Genomic DNA, 19,859 nt, shown 5'->3' with positions numbered 1-19,859 from the left:
CGTTTGTTTTGTTATTAAAAAGCTCTGTTTACGTTAATTCGCTTTTGGGTCCTCATTCACGCACCGTAACAGGTCTATTTGCATATAGGCCTACTGCAGTTCTGATTGGTTATGCCTCACCGGTCTGTGTAGAATCCTACTCCGATGCGTTCTGCATATTTCGTTTTGCATACTAACTCTTGCCTAATTCTTTTTGTTTCGGTGTGTTGCATTGAAAGTGCCTAATATTGCGTTGATTCGATCACAAATCCCACAGTAAAGGGAAACATTAATAGTGTTAACTGAAGGGGAAAACTCTTGAGTGAAGTTCAATCTCGTGCTTCTCTGCGCAGGCTGATATTTCTTCTGCACAGCAGTCCCAGAGAGATGTGTGCCAGTGCCCGTGCGCAGCTTAGAGGGAACATTGGTCCTATGCCTCACCACTGCAGTGAGGAAATAGCCTGGGGAAATTAGACTGAGATTACTAGGACTGAAAGCTGGTATTTTAGTTGATATTTTCAGAGTTCTATGTGGAGATTAAATGAGGACAAATTGTACAGTGCTATGCCAGTACTAAGCTTCTCTATGTCCACAAACACACAAACAACCCTCTGAGAGGAGTACGGCAGCCAGGGAGAAATATGCATGCACGCAAGCACAAACACAGCATGGTGTCCACTTTAACAACGGGAGTCCCTACGATGAGCCAACAGTGCGGTAAATCACTGACCCGAGAATGTCAACGAGAGACTGGATGGTGCGACCCAGCAGCTCTCTAAGAGAAAAGATGACCAAATAATTATAGAACTCCCTGTGTCATGTGACATGATTTGGCTTGTGTATTATATATTGAACTGTCAACAGCTGCCCTCATCCTGTGGAAAAAAGACATAGCTAGACCACAGAGCCCCTGGCATCCGGCTGTGTGTGTGTGTGTGTGTGTGTGTGTGTGTGTGTGTGTGTGTGTGTGTGTGTGTGTGAGGGGTTTCCAGTGATCAGAGAGGGACAATGAGAACAGCTAACCCTAAAGAAGTGGAGACACAACCCACAAGAAGACCGGTAGGGTGACCCCTCTAGAGGTAAAGGTCAGAGGTCACAGGGATATCCTCTATGAGAGCGCTGCAGGACAGTCATATGACAGGACACACAGCATGCACGCACACTAGTTGTCAAAGTGCCGTGTTCTCTGACAAACAGTATGTTCAAGTTCCATGCGGGGCACAACATTGCGCCTCGTGTGATAGATTATGCTGATAACACATGCTCAAACATTGCACAGTTGCCCAAACAAGACATTCACATTGTATGGGATAGTCTTGCATGCAAATCGCTGATCTTAAAGAAATAATCTCTTGATCTTAAAGAGAAGGGAGGACACCTTTAAACCCTCCAACAAAGGTATATTGACAGCACTCACCTAAAGAGCAAACTCCACTGAACCAAAATATACATTTCAAATGTCAAAGATTTTACAGTGTTACAGTTCATATAAGGAAATCAGTCAATTGAAATAAATGCATTATGTATGTCACATGACTGGGAATACAGACACAGTATGCATCTGTGGTCACAGATTTCTTAAAAAAAAAAAAAGTAGGGGTGTGGATCAGAAAACCGGTCCGTATCTGGTGTGACCACCATTTGCCTCATGCAGCGCGATACATCTCCTTCGCATAGAGTTGATCAGGCTGTTGATTGTAGCCTATTGAATGTTGTTCCACTCGTCTTCAATGGCTGTGCAAAGTTGCTGGATATTGTGGCGGGAACTGGAACACACTGTCGTACATGTCGAACCAGAGCATCCCAAACATGCTCAATTGGGTGACATGTCTGGTGAGTATGCAGGCCATGGGAAAACTGGAAAATGTTCAGCTTCCAGGAATTGTGAACAGATCCTTGCGTCATGAGGTGATGGTGGGGGATGAACGGCACAACAAAGGATCTCGTCACGTAATCTCTGTGCATTCAAATTGCTATTGCTTATGCCTGCCCATTCCATAAACCCACTGCCTCCAGGGGACACTGTTCAACGTTGACATTAGCAAACCACTTGCCCACGCGACGCCGTACACACTGTCTGCCATCTGCCCGGCACAGCTGAAATTGGGATTCATCCCATGAAAAGCACACTTCTCCAGCATGCCAGTGGCCATCGAAGGTGAGCATTTTCCCACTGAAGTCGGTTACGACACCGAACTTCAGTCAGGTCAAGTGCCTGGTGAGGACAACGAGCACGTGGATGAGCTTCCCTGAGACGGTTTCTGACAGTTTGTGCAGAAATTATTCAGTTGACACCCACAGTTTCATCAGCTGTCCAGGTGGCTGGTCTCAGACGATCCCGCAGGTGAAGGAGACGGATGGGGAGATCCTGGGCTGGCGTTGGTACACGTTTTCTGCGGCTGTGAGGCCGGTTGGATGTACTGCCAAATTTTCTAAAACCATAGTGGAGGCGGCTTATGGTCGAGAAATTAACATTCAATTCTCTGGCAACAGCTCTAGTGCACATTCCCACTGTCAGGAATGTCCACCATTAAAACTTGAGACATCTGTGGCATTATGTTGTGTGACAAAACTGCACATTTTAGAGTGGTATTTTATTGTCCCCAACACAAGTTGCACCTGTGTAATGATCGTGCTGTTTAATCAGCTTCTAAAATGTGCCACACCTGTCAGGTGGATGGATTATCTTGGCAAAGGAGAAATGCTCACTAACAGTGATGCTTTTTGTGCATATGGAACATTCATGGGATCTTCTATTTCAGCTCATGAAACATGATACCAACACTTTCCATGTTGAGTTAATATTTTTGTTCAGTGTACTTCCACTCTGGCCCTTTGAAACCATATCAAAGTAATTGACCGCTCTGCTGGCCAACAAAGCATTATCCCTGGATGTCCATCAAAAACTTGTAACCTTTGCTGCCCTTTCCTAACAATAAGCCTGTCTCTCTCCACAGCCAACATTGTGTGGCGATCAATCAATCCAAAGGGGAAGTTCTCTATTTGGTCCCTCAAAACGTTGGCGTTCGTTTGTGTCCTGAGCACCCTATGTCATCACCTCACTCTGAGACTCATGCCGTGCATTGTGGGAGTTGTGCCGACTTCCTGCCAATGTAGAGTTGAAACAGGCAGGCAGGGTGATATGCCCAGAGGAAGTCTGGGTAATCTCCTGTGGGCCATTGTCCCGAGGGAGACGGTGATGATGGGACCAGAGCAGGACAGGAATACTTTAAAGCGAGGGAGAAAACAGCCTGGTCTCATAGACGTAACGTAACATAGTAAACAAAAATCGGGGATACTCAATTTACTATATGTTACGTTTGATTTGGTTTCATAAGACAGATAGTAACTTAAGGTAAAAACAAAAGGAGGGTGGTTGTTCGGGGTGGATAACGTGAACGTCTATAGCAGCCCAAGGTTTGCCTTCGAATCTCATCATGGACTAATTTAGCATTTGAGCTAATTAGCAACTTTGCATCTACTTATTACAGTTTAGCTACTTTAACAACTGCTTAGCATGTTAGCTAACCATTCCCCTAAACGTAACCCTTTAACTTGATTCTTAACATTAACCCTAACCTTAACCCCTAGCCTAGCTAATGTTAGCTGCAAGAAATAGTCATTCGTAAAATAGCATATGTATTGCAAATCATAAGATATTGTAAGAATGCAAATTCGTAACATACAGTATCATGCAGATTGTAATTCGCAACTTATCATACAAATTGTAATTCGTAACATACCACGAAATAGATGATGGACATCCACAAATGAATACATACCATACCAAACGTAACATATCATACTAATTTGAGTCTCCCGTTTACTATGTTACGTCTAGTCCAGGTTGGGGAAAGCAATGGAGGGAGCGATCTGTCTAGCTGTCAGCAATAGCACAAGTCAATGGGTAGGATAGAGGGGAGACAGGGTGATACTTTTTCCTCTGAGAGGAAATGGCAAGCAAGGGGTCACTGATACTTGAAATGGGTAGGGGTGGGGTGGGAAGAACATGCCAGGGAGGAAACCAAGATTCCCTTTCAATGATGAAGCTTTAGGGGGTATGGCGAGGGAAAGGGGAAGGGGTTAGGTAGAAAGCTCTAGGGTAAAATGAGCTCCAAAGAGGGGCTTTAGGGTAGAGAGAATATGGTGGGGGGTGAGAACCTAAGAGGAGAGAGGGAAAATATACACCAAGGGGCCTCCCTCTCTCCCTCTGGAGAGAATGTCATTCATCTGGTTCCTATCAGTCCCAGTCCCAGCTTAAATTCCTACAGTACAACACACAGGGAGATGGGAGCAGACATACTACGTCTGGTATGTGGTTCCCCGGTTGCGCGTGGGCGTCACGTGAACAGACCAACTCCATCAAATTTTACCTTAGGACTGTATGGGGAGTGGGGACTCTCAACTGAACTTCCCTCACAGTCCCTATAGCCATTCCTCTGTCCCACCTTCACGACTAAATCCCCCCAACCCCCCCCCCCCCCCCCCCCAACGAAAACAATGCTGTTACGTCACTGGTCCATGGGACAGAGAGACGTCTTTTAAGGACTGTCACAGGAAATACAACTGTCATAGTGATGAACAACACAGGATTGGTTGAGTGTTTGATGACTGGCTCATGAAGACCTGGGAGGTGGCAGGTCCCAGTGAGTAACACACGGACACATACTCAAGGAATTCAGGGGGAGGGGGACAGGAACCTATGAACAGTACCCCACCCATACCCCCATCCCGTCCTACTCTCTAGCCTGTTGTAATCGGCCCATCTCCCCTTATCTCTCCCCCTGTCTCCCTACCCTCCAGCTGACACAATGGGAGGAAGGAAGCCTGGAGGGCCATAGAATGGGGCCTGAGGACTGAGGAAAAGCGAGGCCGAGCTGGGCTGGCCTTCCTTCAGCCAAAGGAGGCTGTGACAGAGAGGAGGGAGTTAGACTTGAGTCACTCTGCGTGACTCAAACCATGGAGAAAGTGTGTGTTTTTTTTGGTTATGTGTCAGTCACAAGAGACACAGGGCAGTGACTGGGCCATAGGCTGACTGTAAGGTCTCCTCCACTGTCCCTAACTCCTTTGCATAACTCCTGTCTAAGAGCCCAGTCAGTCCCCATGGGCAAGGTCTCTGGCCCTCAGCGGGTGTACAGTCAGATGTTGTCACGAGCTGCTATCTGGAGACGCGTATCCCCTCACACCATAGCTCTGGACATGCTGCAAGGATAAACACGATTCATGACCCACATACAGTGGGGCAAAAAAAGTATTTAGTCAGCCACCAATTGTGCAAGTTCTCCCACTTAAAAAGATGAGAGAGGCCTGTAATTTTCATCATAGGTACACTTCAACTATGACTGACAAAATTAGGGAAAAAAATCCAGAAAATCACATTGTAGGATTTTTAATGAATTTATTTGCAAATTATGGTGGAAAATAAGTATTTGGTCAATAACAAAAGTGTATCTCAATACTTTGTTATATACACTTTCTCTCATCTTTTTAAGTGGGAGAACTTGCACAATTGGTGGCTGACTAAATACTTTTTTGCCCGACTGTACATGTGTGTGTGCATGCGTGTGTTGACAGTCTAACGCAGATTCACTGCATTGCACATTACCCGTCACACATGTAAAGGGAAGTGGGGTTGACCTGTAGCCTTACTTTCTCTCTGTCTCTGGAGTGGACACCTCACTGCTGAAGCCAAGGGACTCCTGTGGACAGAGGAGGTACTGCACTTAGCATGGTATTCAGCCATGTAACATAGATGTACCACTCAAGACAACCATAATCCAAGGTATTAATCAATATGGATCAAATAACATTGATGTAACAAAGCATGTAACTCCGACGTAAGCTAGCTAACTCACATACTAGGCTATAAATATATATAATGTGATGCCGATGTCACGATACGCATATAAATGTGGTGTGACCCAAGGCAAGAGGATTCTGGGCTTACTTGGATCTCTGAGCGAAGCTGCGCGGTGGTGGAGCTTGTGTCAATGTTCTCCTGTAAGAGAGAGCAAACGAAGAGATAAGTTAGTGCAAGGTTATCATTATTGGCCAGTGAAGGGACAGGGCGGCGTAACAAATAAAACCATATGAACGTTCTGTCGCTCAGGTAGAGAAAAGAAAATGCCGTATCACATCCAGGAGGGTGCAACCACAGTCACAGGCGTCAACTGTGAGATTGAACTCCCGCAGACTCCGCCCCGACAGGGGAGAGAGAGAGAGAAAGGAGGAGAGAACACGAGCAGTGTTTACATGTATATCGCCACACCTGCATACATGCACCGGCCAATCCCATGCACGCGCTATTATTGGCACGTGAAAACAAAGCCGCATAAACCTGCCAGACTCGAGTCAAGGTCCAGAACATGACTAGAGTTGTTCGAGTGAGGTGCTATAGGAATCCTACCTATCCAAATACACAACAGGCGACTGGAATTACTGACCGGACTACAAACAGCAGAATGGCGACATACTGTATAACAACACCCTAACTCCACCCTCGTACGATACGTGATGACGTACGCCACTCAGGGAACACCTCGAGTTCATGAACCCGTCTTGAAGTGCTTTGAAGGTATCTTCAGAGGCGTATGTATGGCCATCACGGACTAAAGCATTCAGCCTTATGCGTCGCCGTAGCAACGGGAGAAAGGGTGAGATTGAAACTAATTCTAGTTATTGAGACGCACGGGAGAGAGAGGAGTGTGAGCATGAAGATGGATCAATGGCCCATTCCAAAGTTCAGTGAAAACAGTGGGGGGGGAACCCAGACAGATCTGTGTCACCTCTCTGGACCCATAAATGTTGTGAGCTGCTCTGCTACGTTTGTGTGTATGTGAGCGTGTGGGTTTGTGGGTGTGTGTGTTGGCTACAGCATCTGTTGTTGTTAAGGCCTATCCTAAATGTGATATACACAAACAGTACGACCCAGACATCAGAAGCTGAGGGCTTCTTCGTTTTTATTTTTCTTAAATAGAACACTATTACCAGGACTCTTTATAATTTCTAATCAAACAAAGATGAAACACTTGGAAGTTGGGAATTTCCCAGCAGTGGTTTCTAAGAAGCTTGGAGTAGAGCTGAATGCTGTCTGCTTGGTAACCTGTAGCGAGTCATTTTTCTGCTTATTACAGACTCAGTGTTCTGTAGCTTTGGTGACTTTTTCAGATGAATACCTTTTATTTTACAGTTCTTGGAATCACAACAGTAACCCTTCAGTCCCCTCTGCAGAGGAATGCCGCATTACAGTTGGGCTGCATGGGCAAACAATGCATGGCACGGCATCCCAAGCCGCTTCCTCCTAGCATGTGCAAACCAGCTGGCTGGAGTGTTTACGGACATATTCAATCTCTCCATATTCCAGTTTGTTGTCCCCACTTGCTTTAATAGGTCCACCATTGTTCCGGTACCCAAGAAAGCAAAGGTAACTGAACTAGATGACTATCGCCCTGTAGCACTCACTTCTGCCGTCATAAAGTGCTTTGAGAGGCCAGGTAAGGACCATATCACATCCACCTTACCTGACAACCTAGACCCACTACAATTTGCAAACTGCCTGAACAGATCTACAGTTGACGCAATCGCCATTGCACTGTACACAGCCCTAAATGATCTAAGAATGCTGTTAATCGACTACAGCTCAGCATTCAACACCATAGAACCCAAGCTCCAAGCTCATCACTAAACTCAGGTCCCTGGGTCTGAACTCTTCACTGTTCAACTGGGTCCTGGACTTTCTGACAGCCTGACAGGAAATAAAGGGGTATTCTGCGTAAGCTTCCTGGTCAGTTGTAACACCACACAGGCCTTGGACAGGGGATGAGTGAAACTGTTCCTAGATCGGTCCCAGGACTACATCATTTCCCAGAAGTCATCCGGGAGGAGGAAATTACATCGGGAGGATTGGCTGTTTCTCAATGTCCTTTTCCTCTGCTGAAAACACATGGAGAGATTACAATTGGAGGAAGTGTGACAGAGAGAACTGTCTGTCTTTTTGTCCCTGTCAGTACTTTCCCTTATTTCCTAAATACATTTACATTGAGTGTACAAAACATTCGACTTGACCGGATGAATCCAGGTGGAAGCTATGATCCCTTATTGATGCCACCTGTTAAATCCACTTCAATCAATGTAGATGAAAGGGGGGGAGACAGTTTAAATAAGGCTTTTTAAAGCCTTGAGACAATTGAGACATGGATTGTGTATGTGTGCCATTCATGAATGAGCAAGACAAACGATTGGTGCCAGGCGCCAGGCGCACCAGTTTGAGTGTGTGAAGAACTGCAATGCTGCTTGGTTTTTCACGCTCAACAGTTTCCCATGTATATCAAGAATGGTCCACCGCCCAAAGGACATCCAGCCAACTTGACACAACTGTGGGAAGCATTGCAGTCAATATGGGCCAACATCCCTGTGGAACACTTTTGACATCTTGTAGAGTCCATGCCCAGATTAATTGAGGCTGTTCTGCGGGCAGAATGGTTGCAACTCAATATTAGGAAGGTATTCCTAATGTTTTGTACACTCTGTGTAAAGTGAGTGTGCTTTTTAGAGAAAGTTATTCAGAGGTGATATAAACCTTCCTAGCCCGAGGGCAGAGTAATTACAGCTGAAGTGCTACGAGAGTAAACGGCTTAGCCTTCGGACCCTACACTTACTGTATATCACTATGGTTACACCAGGGGCCAGCCAGCCTGGCTTTCTTCTAGTAGAGTTTCTGTCTGTCCCCTAGCCTCTCTGGTATTGCGCTTCAGGGAAGTTGTGGTAGGTGTCCGGAAGTTTCTCCCTCTGTAAATCAAGGAGTTGGTAAGAGCTGGTCAACAGAGTGAACAGAATGTTCATCCAAGAGAATAAGGGGATTCACATAAACCAGGGAGCAGGGAGCACCAAGCCAAGGACATAAAACTCTATTTTGTTCCTGTGGTACTACACAGTCCTATTCATACAGTGCCTGTGCTGTTTGAGATGAGTCGCTTTGAATAGAGAGGAATATATCTGCGAGGCAAGCAGAACCTTGGCCGTCTGTCGTCACAGACTCAGACACACACTCGGCAGGGTTTGGTATTTTCTTGCTATCTGATTGTCTTTGATGCCCACTCCACTGTGACGGGTGTCAGGTGATATGCCCGTCTCAGCCGCATTGGTGTATGGGCACTGTGCCCGCTGACTACACAGACGTATAGCTCTGCATCATCTCAGCGCCAGCCTGGCACGCACACACACACACGCATTAGCACAAACACACAAATAAACACACGCAAACATGTGCCCGCCGACCTCCGCTTCCAGCTCTCCTCCAAAAAAACAGATAGAGCCCCACAGAGACAGGAGCACAAAGCAACCCTCAGTTCCTACTCCTCCTTCTCCAAGATGCAGGCACAGACAGGGAGAGAGAGAGAGAAGGAGGGAGAGAGAGAAGGAGGGAGGGGGATTCAATCAAAAACAAACAAACAAACCCACATCCCCTCTCACTTTCAACAATGAGCCGTGGCGTTAATTCCAGCCGCTCCAGAAATGCGAAACAAACTCCTAGAAAAGGCACATAAGCCAACAACTGTTTTCCTGCCTTGTGCATGTCAAATATGAGAAGTAGTGGAGCGGTGACATAGATTTTGAGCGAGCAAGAATATCGAGGGTTCAGCGGGGAATAAGAGCCTGAGAAGTTGACGTGCTATGTTTCAGAGAAAGGATATCAAACAAATAGAACTGTGCCTGTGTGTTTGTGTTGGACTCCGAAGTTTGTGTTTCAAATGTGTTTTATTGTGAAGCAACAGGATGAAGTTTGCAAGATGAATTGTGGACTCTGACGTGTAGATCTCACTTACACACACTCCCGGAGGGGGAGAATTCTCCTTTATTTGAACCTCTGATAACTGTCAGCATCAGCTGTGTGTGTCCCTGATTGTTTATACGTGACTGTATTGAATAAAAGAGAAAGAGAGGGGAGAGAGGGAGCGAGAGAGAGAGAGAGAGAGAGAGAGAGAGAGAGCACAGGGGACTGTAGCTAATGAGGATCATGATGTCTACCCTGAAAACAGAAGCCTGATTATCTGACAAGACTAAACCTGGAACACACACACTTCTAAACCATGGCCAGCAGCCTTCAAAGACAGCGCAAAAAAAAGAAAAAAAAGACACTTCTCAAAGGGAAGTGGTGAGAATGAAACACAAGAGCATACGTCCATACATACGTCCATACATACGAGAGCCTGCAAACTAACTATGAAAAGCCCCAGTACACGGCAGACCATATGTAGGAGCCACCACAGCCTGCTTTGGAAGCACATTGATGCCTGCTATGTGGGTAGTTAGACCAAGAGGTCCAGACCAGGAGGCCCAGGTCAGACCAGGTGAGAAACGTGGCATTTCCTGGAGGAAGAAGTGGGAGCACCGGGGCCAGCTGGGGAGCCTGGCACCAGCACCAACCGAGAGAGACCGTTGGTTAATAAGACTGGGGATAGACAGGCCGGCTTAACCAGTTGATCCTGAAAACATCACTGATAAACACATGGTTGTGTGGTCATGGACACACACACACGGACACTCAATTGCAGATATTGCGGAAAGACACGCACACAAAGGAAATACAGGTCTATGGCAAGCATGCTGAACCGCAGCATGCCACAGTCCATCTACAGGAAAACGGTCCACAACCTCACACACACAGACTATATTATGACCATTGTGAGCCTCTATCCGCTTCCCTTCTGAGATGGCTTAAGTGTGTATTTGTGTGTGTGTATTGTCACTATGTTGGTATTCTCAGAGAGAAAAAAATGGTTACTAGAAATGACCAGCCAGCGTCGTAAACCAGCACTCACTAATAAAGTTCATACAAATACACACTATCAGTCTATAAATATCCCAGTTGCTGAGCAGCTAAGCCAAGGGTGAGTGAAACAACACAGCCACACCAAACATCTACAGACAAACCTCTCCTGATATGATAGTGCAGCGACAATGCCAACCCCTTTTTTTTGTTCAAACGACGTACAAAACATTGACGCGTTGACTTTCCCGCCGGGTGCTTATTGTGCCTGAAAGATAATAGGCTTACGTAATAAATAACTTTTAGAAAGTAGGAAAGCGAGACCAAACCCAGTCAGGTCGTCTCCTAACATTGTCATAACATTGTTGACCCACTTTTAGAGGAATGAGCCGAGTTCTCTTCGCCCATTCTTTTCACCCAGGTTACTTTGGGTTAAAAACACTCCAGGCCACTCTTGAACGTCCAAAACCAGATAGAAAGTATATAAAAATTATAATGGTCCTATACGCTTTCAAATAACTGCCCTTTTTCTGACCCGCTAATTTATTTAGACAAACAAATTGGTCCCAAAACATTTTTGAAATCCTGATGTGGCCCTGGAGTCAAAAACGTTTGCCCACCCCTGCCCTACAAGGTTCCAATCTCCAGTATCGACCAACCCTTTCCACAGTGTCTTTCTGTGGATACGTCAGCATAAAATACCTCTGCCCTACAAGGTTCCTATCTCCAGTATCGACCAACCCTTTCCACGGTGTCTTTCTGTGGATACGTCAGCATAAAATACCTCTGCGGCCATTCAGCACTAAGTGGATCTAAGATGATACCATAGACACACACATCCAACACGGATTACAGGGCTAGAGTTGATGTACTGAGAATCAAATCAAATCAAACTTTATCTGTCACGTGCGCCGAATACAACATGTGTAGACCTTACCGTGAAAAGCTAACTTACAATGCCATTAAATAAAGAGTGAAGAAAATATTTACCAAATAAACTAAAGTAAAAAATAATAAAAAAGTAACACAATAAGAATAACAATAATGAGGTTTATATACAGGGGGTAACGGTACCGAGTCAGAGTGTGGGGTACAGGTTAGTTAAGGTAATTTGTACATGTAGGTGGGGGTAGAGTGACGATGCATAGATAATAAACAGTGAGTAGCAGCAGTGTACAAATGGAGGGGAGGGGGGGTCAATGTAAATAATCCGGTAGCCATTTGATTAATTGTTCAGCAGTCTTATGGCTTGGGGGTAGAAGCTGCTAAGGAGCCTTTTAGTCATAGACTTGGCGCTCCGGTACCGTTTGCCATGCGTAGCAGAGAAAACAGCCTGTGACTTGGGTGACTGGAGTTTCTGAAAATTTTTGGGGCTTTCTTCTGACACTTCCTAGTATATAGAGCCTGGGTGGCAGGAAGCATGGCCCCAGTGATGTTTTGGGCCGTACACACTACCCTCTATAGCGCCTTAAGGTCATATGTCGCGCAATTACCACACTAGGCGGTGATGCAACCAGTACTCTCGATGGTGCAGCTATAGAACTTTTTGAGGATCTGGGGACCGTGCCAAATCTTTTCAGTCTCCCGAGGGGTAAAAGGTGTTGTCGTGCCCTCTTCACGACTGTCTTGGTGTGTTTGGACCATGATAGTTTGTTGGTGATGTGGACACCAAGAAACTTGAAACTCTCGACCAGTTTCCCTACAGCCCCGTCGTTGTTAATAGGGGTCTGATTGGCCCGCCTTTTCCTGTAGTCCACGATCAGCTCTTTTGTCTTGCTCACATTGAGGGGGGGGGGGGGGGGGTTGTTGTCCTGGCACCACACTGTGGTGATGATCAGACCTACCACTGTTGTGTCGTCAGCAAACTTAATGATGGTGTTGGAGTCGTGCCTGGCCATGCAGTTGTGGGTGAACAGGGAGTACAGGAGGGGACTAAGCACACACCTCTGAGGGGAAACAAGTATTGAGGATCGGCGTAGCAGCCATGTTGTTGCCTGCCCTTACCACCTGGAGGCGGCCCGTCAGGAAGTCCAGGATCCAGTTGCAGAGGGAGGTGTTTAGTCCCAGGGTCCTTAGCTTAGTAATGAGCTTTGTGGGCACTATGGTGTTGTCAATTAACAGAATTTTGTCCCGGTGGGAAAGGGCAGTGTGGAGTGTGATTGTGTCCTCTGTGGATCTGTTGGGGCAGTATGCAAATTGGAGTGGGTCTAGGGTTTCTGGGATAATGGTGTTTATGTGAGCCATGGCCAGCCTTTAAAAGCACTTCATGGCTATCGACGTGACTGCTACGGGGTGGTAATCAATTAGGCAGGCTACCTTCGCTTCCTTGGGCACAGGGACTATAGTGGTCTGCTTGAAAAATGTAGGTATTACAGACTCGGTCAGGGAGAGGTTGAAAATGTCAGTGAAGACACTTGCCATTTGGTCCACACATGCCATGAGTACACATCCTGGTAATCCATCTGGCCCTACGGCTTTGTGAATGTTGACCTCTTTAAAGGTCTTTCTCACATCGGCCACCCAGAGCATTATCATACAGTCGCCCAGAACAGCTGGTGCTGTGTTGCTTGGATCGAAGCCAGCATAAAAGGCATTTAGTTCGTCTGGTAGGCTCGCGTCACTGGGCAGCTCGTGGCTCGGTTTTCCTTTGTAGTTCGTACTAGTTTTCAAGCCCTGCCACATCCGGGCAACAGATAGGACAATAGAGAGACAAGAGTGAGACTGGGACAGAAATAGGTTTCAAAGCCTTCGACAAAGTGGCTTTTCTATATAATGACAACAAGAAGATACCACTGTTTAATGCTCACTCTTGTTAGAATGGCACCTATTAGAATCACCAGTGGAGCTTATGTCATGTATTGTCATGTTGTGTCTTTCTGTCCTTTCCTTTCACCCTGTCTCCCTCTGCTGGTCGTATTAGGTTACCTTTTCTCCCCCGCTTTCCCCCAGCTGTTCCTTGTCTCCTCTTGACTACCTCGTCACCCCTTCTCCCACCTGTTCCCCTTTTCCCTCTGATTAGTCCCCTATATCTCTCTCTGTTTTTGTTCCTGTCCTTGTCGGATTCTTGTTTGTTGTGTTTCATGCCTGAGCCAGACTATCGTCATGTTTGCTGTAACCTTGTCCTGTCCTGTCGGAATCTGCCGGTCTATCTGAGCCTACCTATGTTTGGTTATTAAAGAAGCTCTGTTTAAGTTAGTTCGCTTTTGGGTCCTCATTCACTCACCGTAACAGAAGAATCCGACCAAGAATGGACCCAGCGACTTCGGATCCTCTCCACTCAGCCGTCGAGATCCAGGGAGCGATGCTAGGCAGACACGAGCAGGAATTGTCTGCTGCTCGACATGCCGTTGAGACCCTGGCCACCCAAGTCTCCAACCTCACAGAACAGGTTCACCATCTCCGCCTCGATCCACCGGCCACTTCCAGGGCTTTCGAATCTCCGGAGCCCAGAATCAATAACCCGCCGTGTTACTCTGGGGAGCCCACTGAATGCCGCTCGTTCCTCACCCAGTGTGATATTGTGTTTTCTCTCCAGCCCAACACTTACTCCAGGAGCACTGCTCGTGTCGCCTACGTCATATCTCTCCTTATTGGACGGGCTCGTGAGTGGGGCACGGCAATCTGGGAGGCAAGGGCTGAGTGTACTAACCAGTATCAGGACTTTAAGGAGGAGATGATACGGGTTTTTGATCGATCTGTTTTTGGGGAGGAGGCTTCCAGGGCCCTGTCTTCCCTATGTCAAGGTAATCGATCCATAACAGACTACTCTATTGAGTTTCGCACTCTTGCTGCCTCCAGTGGCTGGAACGAGCCGGCTTTGCTCGCTCGTTTTCTGGAGGGTCTCCGCGCAGAGGTAAAGGATGAGATTCTCTCCCGGGAGGTCCCTTCCAGCGTGGATTCCCTGATTGAACTCGCTATTCGCATTGAGCGACGGGTTGATCTTCGTCACCGAGCTCGTGGAAAGGAGCTCGCGTTCTCCGTTGCCCCCCTCTCCGCATCACTACCATCTTCCTCTGCCGGCTCGGGAGCTGAGCCTATGCAGCTGGGAGGTATCCGCATCTCGACTAAGGAGAGGGAACGGAGAATCACCAACCGCCTCTGTCTCTATTGCGGTTCTGCTGGTCATTTTGTCACTTCATGTCCAGTAAAAGCCAGAGCTCATCAGTAAGCGGAGGGCTACTGGTGAGCGCTACTACTCCTGTCTCTCCTTCAAGATCCTGCACTACCTTGTCGGTCCATCTACGCTGGACCGGTTCGTCAGCTTCCTGCAGTGCCTTAATAGACTCTGGGGCGGAGGGCTGTTTTATGGACGAGACCTGGGCTCGGGAACATGACATTCCTCTCAGACAGTTAAGGGAGTCCACGGCCTTGTTCGCCCTGGATGGTAGTCCTCTCCCCAGGATTCAGCGTGAGACGCTACCTTTAACCCTCACTGTTTCTGGTAATCATAGCGAAACCATTTCTTTTTTAATTTTTCGTTCACCTTTTACACCTGTTGTTTTGGGCCATCCCTGGCTAGTTTGTCATAATCCTTCCATTAATTGGTCTAGTAATTCTATCCTCTCCTGGAACGTCTCTTGTCATGTGAAATGTTTAATGTCTGCTATCCCTCCTGTTTCCTCTGTCTCTTCTTCACAGGAGGAGCCTGGTGATTTGACAGGGGTGCCGGAGGAATATCACGATCTGCGCACGGTGTTCAGTCGGTCCAGGGCCACCTCTCTTCCTCCACACCGGTCGTATGATTGTAGTATTGATCTCCTTCCGGGAACCACTCCCCCCCGGGGTAGACTATACTCTCTGTCGGCTCCCGAACGTAAGGCTCTCGAGGATTATTTGTCTGTAGCTCTTGACGCCGGTACCATAGTCCCCTCCTCCTCTCCCGCCGGAGCGGGGTTTTTTTTTGTCAAGAAGAAGGACGGGTCTCTGCGCCCCTGCATAGATTATCGAGGGCTGAATGACATAACAGTTAAGAATCGTTATCCGCTTCCTCTTATGTCTTCAGCCTTCGAGATCCTGCAGGGAGCCAGGTTTTTCACTAAGTTGGACCTTCGTAACGCTTACCATCTCGTGCGCATCAGGGAGGGGGACGAGTGGAAGACGGCGTTTAACACTCCGTTAGGGCACTTTGAATACCGGGTTCTTCCTTTCGGCCTCGCTAACGCTCCAGCTGTCTTTCAGGCATTAGTCAATGATGTCCTGAGAGACATGCTGAACATCTTTGTTTTCGTTTACCTTGACGATATCCTGATTTTTTCACCGTCACTCCAGATTCATGTTCAGCACGTTCGACGTGTCCTCCAGCGCCTTTTAGAGAATTGTCTTTTTGTGAAGGCTGAGAAGTGCACTTTTCATGCCTCCTCCGTCACATTTCTCGGTTCTGTTATTTCCGCTGAAGGCATTAAGATGGATCCCGCTAAGGTCCAAGCTGTCATTGATTGGCCCGCCCCTAAGTCACGCGTCGAGCTGCAGCGCTTTCTCGGCTTCGCGAACTTCTATCGTCGTTTCATCCGTAATTTCGGTCAGGTGGCAGCTCCTCTCACAGCCCTTACTTCTGTCAAGACGTGCTTTAAGTGGTCCGTTTCCGCCCAGGGAGCTTTTGATCTCCTCAAGAATCGTTTTACATCCGCTCCTATCCTTGTTACACCTGACGTCTCTAGACAGTTCGTTGTCGAGGTTGACGCGTCAGAGGTGGGCGTGGGAGCCATTCTTTCTCAGCGCTCCCTCTCTGACGACAAGGTCCACCCATGCGCGTATTTTTCTCATCGCCTGTCGCCGTCGGAACGTAACTATGATGTGGGAAACCGCGAACTGCTCGCCATCCGGTTAGCCCTAGGCGAATGGCGACAGTGGTTGGAGGGGGCGACCGTTCCTTTTGTCGTTTGGACTGACCATAGGAACCTTGAGTACATCCGTTCTGCCAAACGACTTAATGCGCGTCAGGCGCGTTGGGCGCTGTTTTTCGCTCGTTTCGAGTTCGTGATTTCTTATCGTCCGGGCTCTAAGAACACCAAGCCTGATGCTTTATCTCGTCTCTTCAGTTCTTCAGTAGCCTCCACTGACCCGAGGGGATTCTCCCTGAGGGGCGTGTTGTCGGGTTGACTGTCTGGGGAATTGAGAGGCAGGTAAAGCAAGCGCTCACTCACACTCCGTCGCCGCGCGCTTGTCCTAGGAACCTTCTTTTCGTTCCCGTTCCTACTCGTCTGGCCGTTCTTCAGTGGGCTCACTCTGCCAAGTTAGCCGGCCACCCTGGCGTTCGGGGTACGCTTGCTTCCATTCGCCAGCGTTTTTGGTGGCCCACCCGGGAGCATGACACGCGTCGTTTCGTGGCTGCTTGTTCGGTCTGCGCGCAGACTAAGTCCGGTAACTTCCCTCCTGCCGGCCGTCTCAGGCCGCTTCCCATTCCCTCTCGACCGTGGTCTCACATCGCCTTAGATTTTGTCACCGGACTGCCTTCGTCAGCGGGGAAGACTGTTATTCTTACGGTTGTCGATAGGTTCTCTAAGGCGGCTCATTTCATTCCCCTTGCTAAGCTTCCTTCTGCTAAAGAGACGGCACAAATCATCATCGAGAATGTTTTCAGAATTCATGGCCTTCCGTCAGACGTCGTTTCGGACAGAGGTCCGCAATTCACGTCTCAATTTTGGAGGGAGTTTTGCCGTTTGATTGGGGCTTCCGTCAGTCTCTCTTCCGGCTTTCACCCCCAGTCTAACGGTCAAGCAGAACGGGCCAATCAGACTATTGGTCGCATCTTACGCAGTCTTTCTTTTCGCAACCCTGCGTCTTGGTCAGAACAGCTCCCCTGGGCAGAATACGCCCACAACTCGCTTCCTTCGTCTGCGACCGGGCTATCTCCTTTTCAGAGTAGCCTCGGGTACCAGCCTCCGCTGTTCTCATCTCAGTTCGCCGAGTCCAGCGTCCCCTCCGCTCAGGCTTTTGTCCAACGTTGCGAGCGCACCTGGAAGAGGGTCAGGTCTGCACTTTGCCGTTATAGGACGCAGACTGTGAGGGCTGCTAATAAGCGTAGAACTAAGAGTCCTAGATATTGTCGCGGTCAGAGAGTTTGGCTCTCCACTCAGAACCTTCCCCTTAAGACGGCTTCTCGCAAGTTGACCCCGCGGTTCATTGGTCCGTTCCGTATTTCTCGGGTCATTAATCCTGTCGCAGTTCGACTTCTTCTTCCGCGATACCTTCGTCGCGTCCACCCGGTCTTCCATGTCTCCTGTATTAAGCCCGTTCTTCGCGCCCCCGCTCGTCTCCCCCCCCCCCCCCCCATCCTTGTCGAGGGCGCACCCATCTACAGGGTCCGCAGGATTTTGGACATGCGTCCTCGGGGCCGTGGTCACCAGTACCTCGTTGATTGGGAGGGGTACGGTCCTGAGGAGAGGAGTTGGGTTCCCTCTCGGGACGTGCTGGACCGTGCGCTGATCGAGGATTTCCTCCGTTGCCGCCAGGTTTCCTCCTCGAGTGCGCCAGGAGGCGCTCGGTGAGTGGGGGGGTACTGTCATGTATTGTCATGTTGTGTCTTTCTGTCCTTTCCTTTCACCCTGTCTCCCTCTGCTGGTCGTATTAGGTTACCTTTTCTCCCCCGCTTTCCCCCAGCTGTTCCTTGTCTCCTCTTGACTACCTCGTCACCCCTTCTCCCACCTGTTCCCCTTTTCCCTCTGATTAGTCCCCTATATCTCTCTCTGTTTTTGTTCCTGTCCTTGTCGGATTCTTGTTTGTTGTGTTTCATGCCTGAGCCAGACTATCGTCATGTTTGCTGTAACCTTGTCCTGTCCTGTCGGAATCTGCCGGTCTATCTGAGCCTACCTATGTTTGGTTATTAAAGAAGCTCTGTTTAAGTTAGTTCGCTTTTGGGTCCTCATTCACTCACCGTAACAGCTTAACTGTTCTTGGCCAAACCACTCAATTTGAATCAAGCAGGAAGAGAAAGCCGCACAGTCAGTGGGTCTCTAAGGCAGCTAGGCGACTGTGTGTGATGGAGTTAATCCATAGTCCTCATTCTCCAAGAGGGGTGTTTGCTTAACCTATTGTGTTCTGGCTGCTCATAAAGCTAACATGAAGACGGGGGACTAGCCGAGCAACGGTCAGACAGGAAGAGGGTACACTGATAGTCATCACAGAGAGAGCCTGCATCAAGAGCTTATGGAGCTGTGTTCAAGAGCCCCACTTATGAAACACAGCCGAGATCCCATTGCTGTCATCAGGGCACAGGACAAGCCCCTGGGGTTGGGGTAAGTGTTTCACAAATGCAATTAACTAGCCGTTTTGTTTGGTTTGTGCAACACCCCCCCCCCCCCCCCCCCCCGAAAAGTTTGATGTGTTGCAAGACGTCTGGAGGAGAAGTGAGGGAGAGAGACAAAATAAAGCAAACTGGATCTTTATCAAGTATGTGATATTGAGACATGGTGAACTCATTATGAGGCTAACAGAAAGTGAGTTGAAGGGAACAAAAAGAGAAACACGAAGCGGCTATGGTTTTGCTCTAACGACAAATACTTAACCACAGCCATAAGCGGATTCCAAAGGGTTTTTCCAGGGGCAACTTCAGCTCTGTGGTCTCAGTCAGTAGTCTACAGACCACTACAGCCTGCAGTGGTCCAAAAACTTCTCAGACTCACCTAGGGAAGTGGTCCTTAATCCTGGTCATTGTGTGTTGCAGCAGGAGGGTGAAGAAGGGAGAGGAGGCAACATAAGAAGAAGAAGAAGCAAAGAAAGAGGAGAGATCCCAATGAGTGCCAGTAGAGAGAAAAGGCCAGGAGAGAAGCAGCGGGGTGGAAGTCCTCTGAGAACCACCATGCTCGTACCCTTCAGCTGTGACAGACAACCCCTCCCTGAAAGGCCATGTCCCAGCGTGGACGTCTAAATGCCAGCCCATTTAATGTCCGTATCCGCCATTTTAACATAATGACCTTATCTAACTCACTCCTATTGCTCCTCGGGGAGATCCTAGATAGGGCTGGCTGGCAGCCACACTTTATATGGCACAATAGTCCTTTCTCTCTATCTTCCACTGCCCTGTCTCCCTCTTTAGCTCTACCCCTTCTACCCCTTCTCCCTCTCTCTCTCACGCTCTCTTTATTTCTTAATATTTTTGCTCCGTCTCTCTCTC

The 19,859-nt window shown here is 48.1% G+C and overlaps 1 protein-coding gene across 8 annotated transcripts in view; it reads right to left on the bottom strand.

Annotated features, from left to right (window-relative positions):
• The window catches only part of LOC110529898 (SAM and SH3 domain-containing protein 1), a 333,014-nt gene that overhangs the window by 55,496 nt on the left and 257,659 nt on the right, over positions 1–19,859 (bottom strand). For all 8 annotated transcript variants that reach the window (XM_036985458.2, XM_036985457.2, XM_036985461.2 and 5 more), the window contains exons 3-4: positions 5,927–5,977; positions 5,629–5,678 (exon numbers count right to left, since the gene is read on the bottom strand). In XM_036985458.2, coding sequence (XP_036841353.2) covers positions 5,629–5,678; positions 5,927–5,977 — 101 coding nt within the window. The remainder of the gene's footprint in view (positions 1–5,628; positions 5,679–5,926; positions 5,978–19,859) is intronic.

Source organism: Oncorhynchus mykiss, chromosome 8, assembly GCF_057628025.1.
Source record: "Oncorhynchus mykiss isolate SJ-2025 chromosome 8, ASM5762802v1, whole genome shotgun sequence".
Taxonomy (NCBI): Eukaryota; Metazoa; Chordata; class Actinopteri; order Salmoniformes; family Salmonidae; genus Oncorhynchus; species Oncorhynchus mykiss.
The sequence above is the reverse complement of the archived record's forward strand: the minus strand, read 5'-3'. Positions and strand labels throughout refer to the sequence as shown.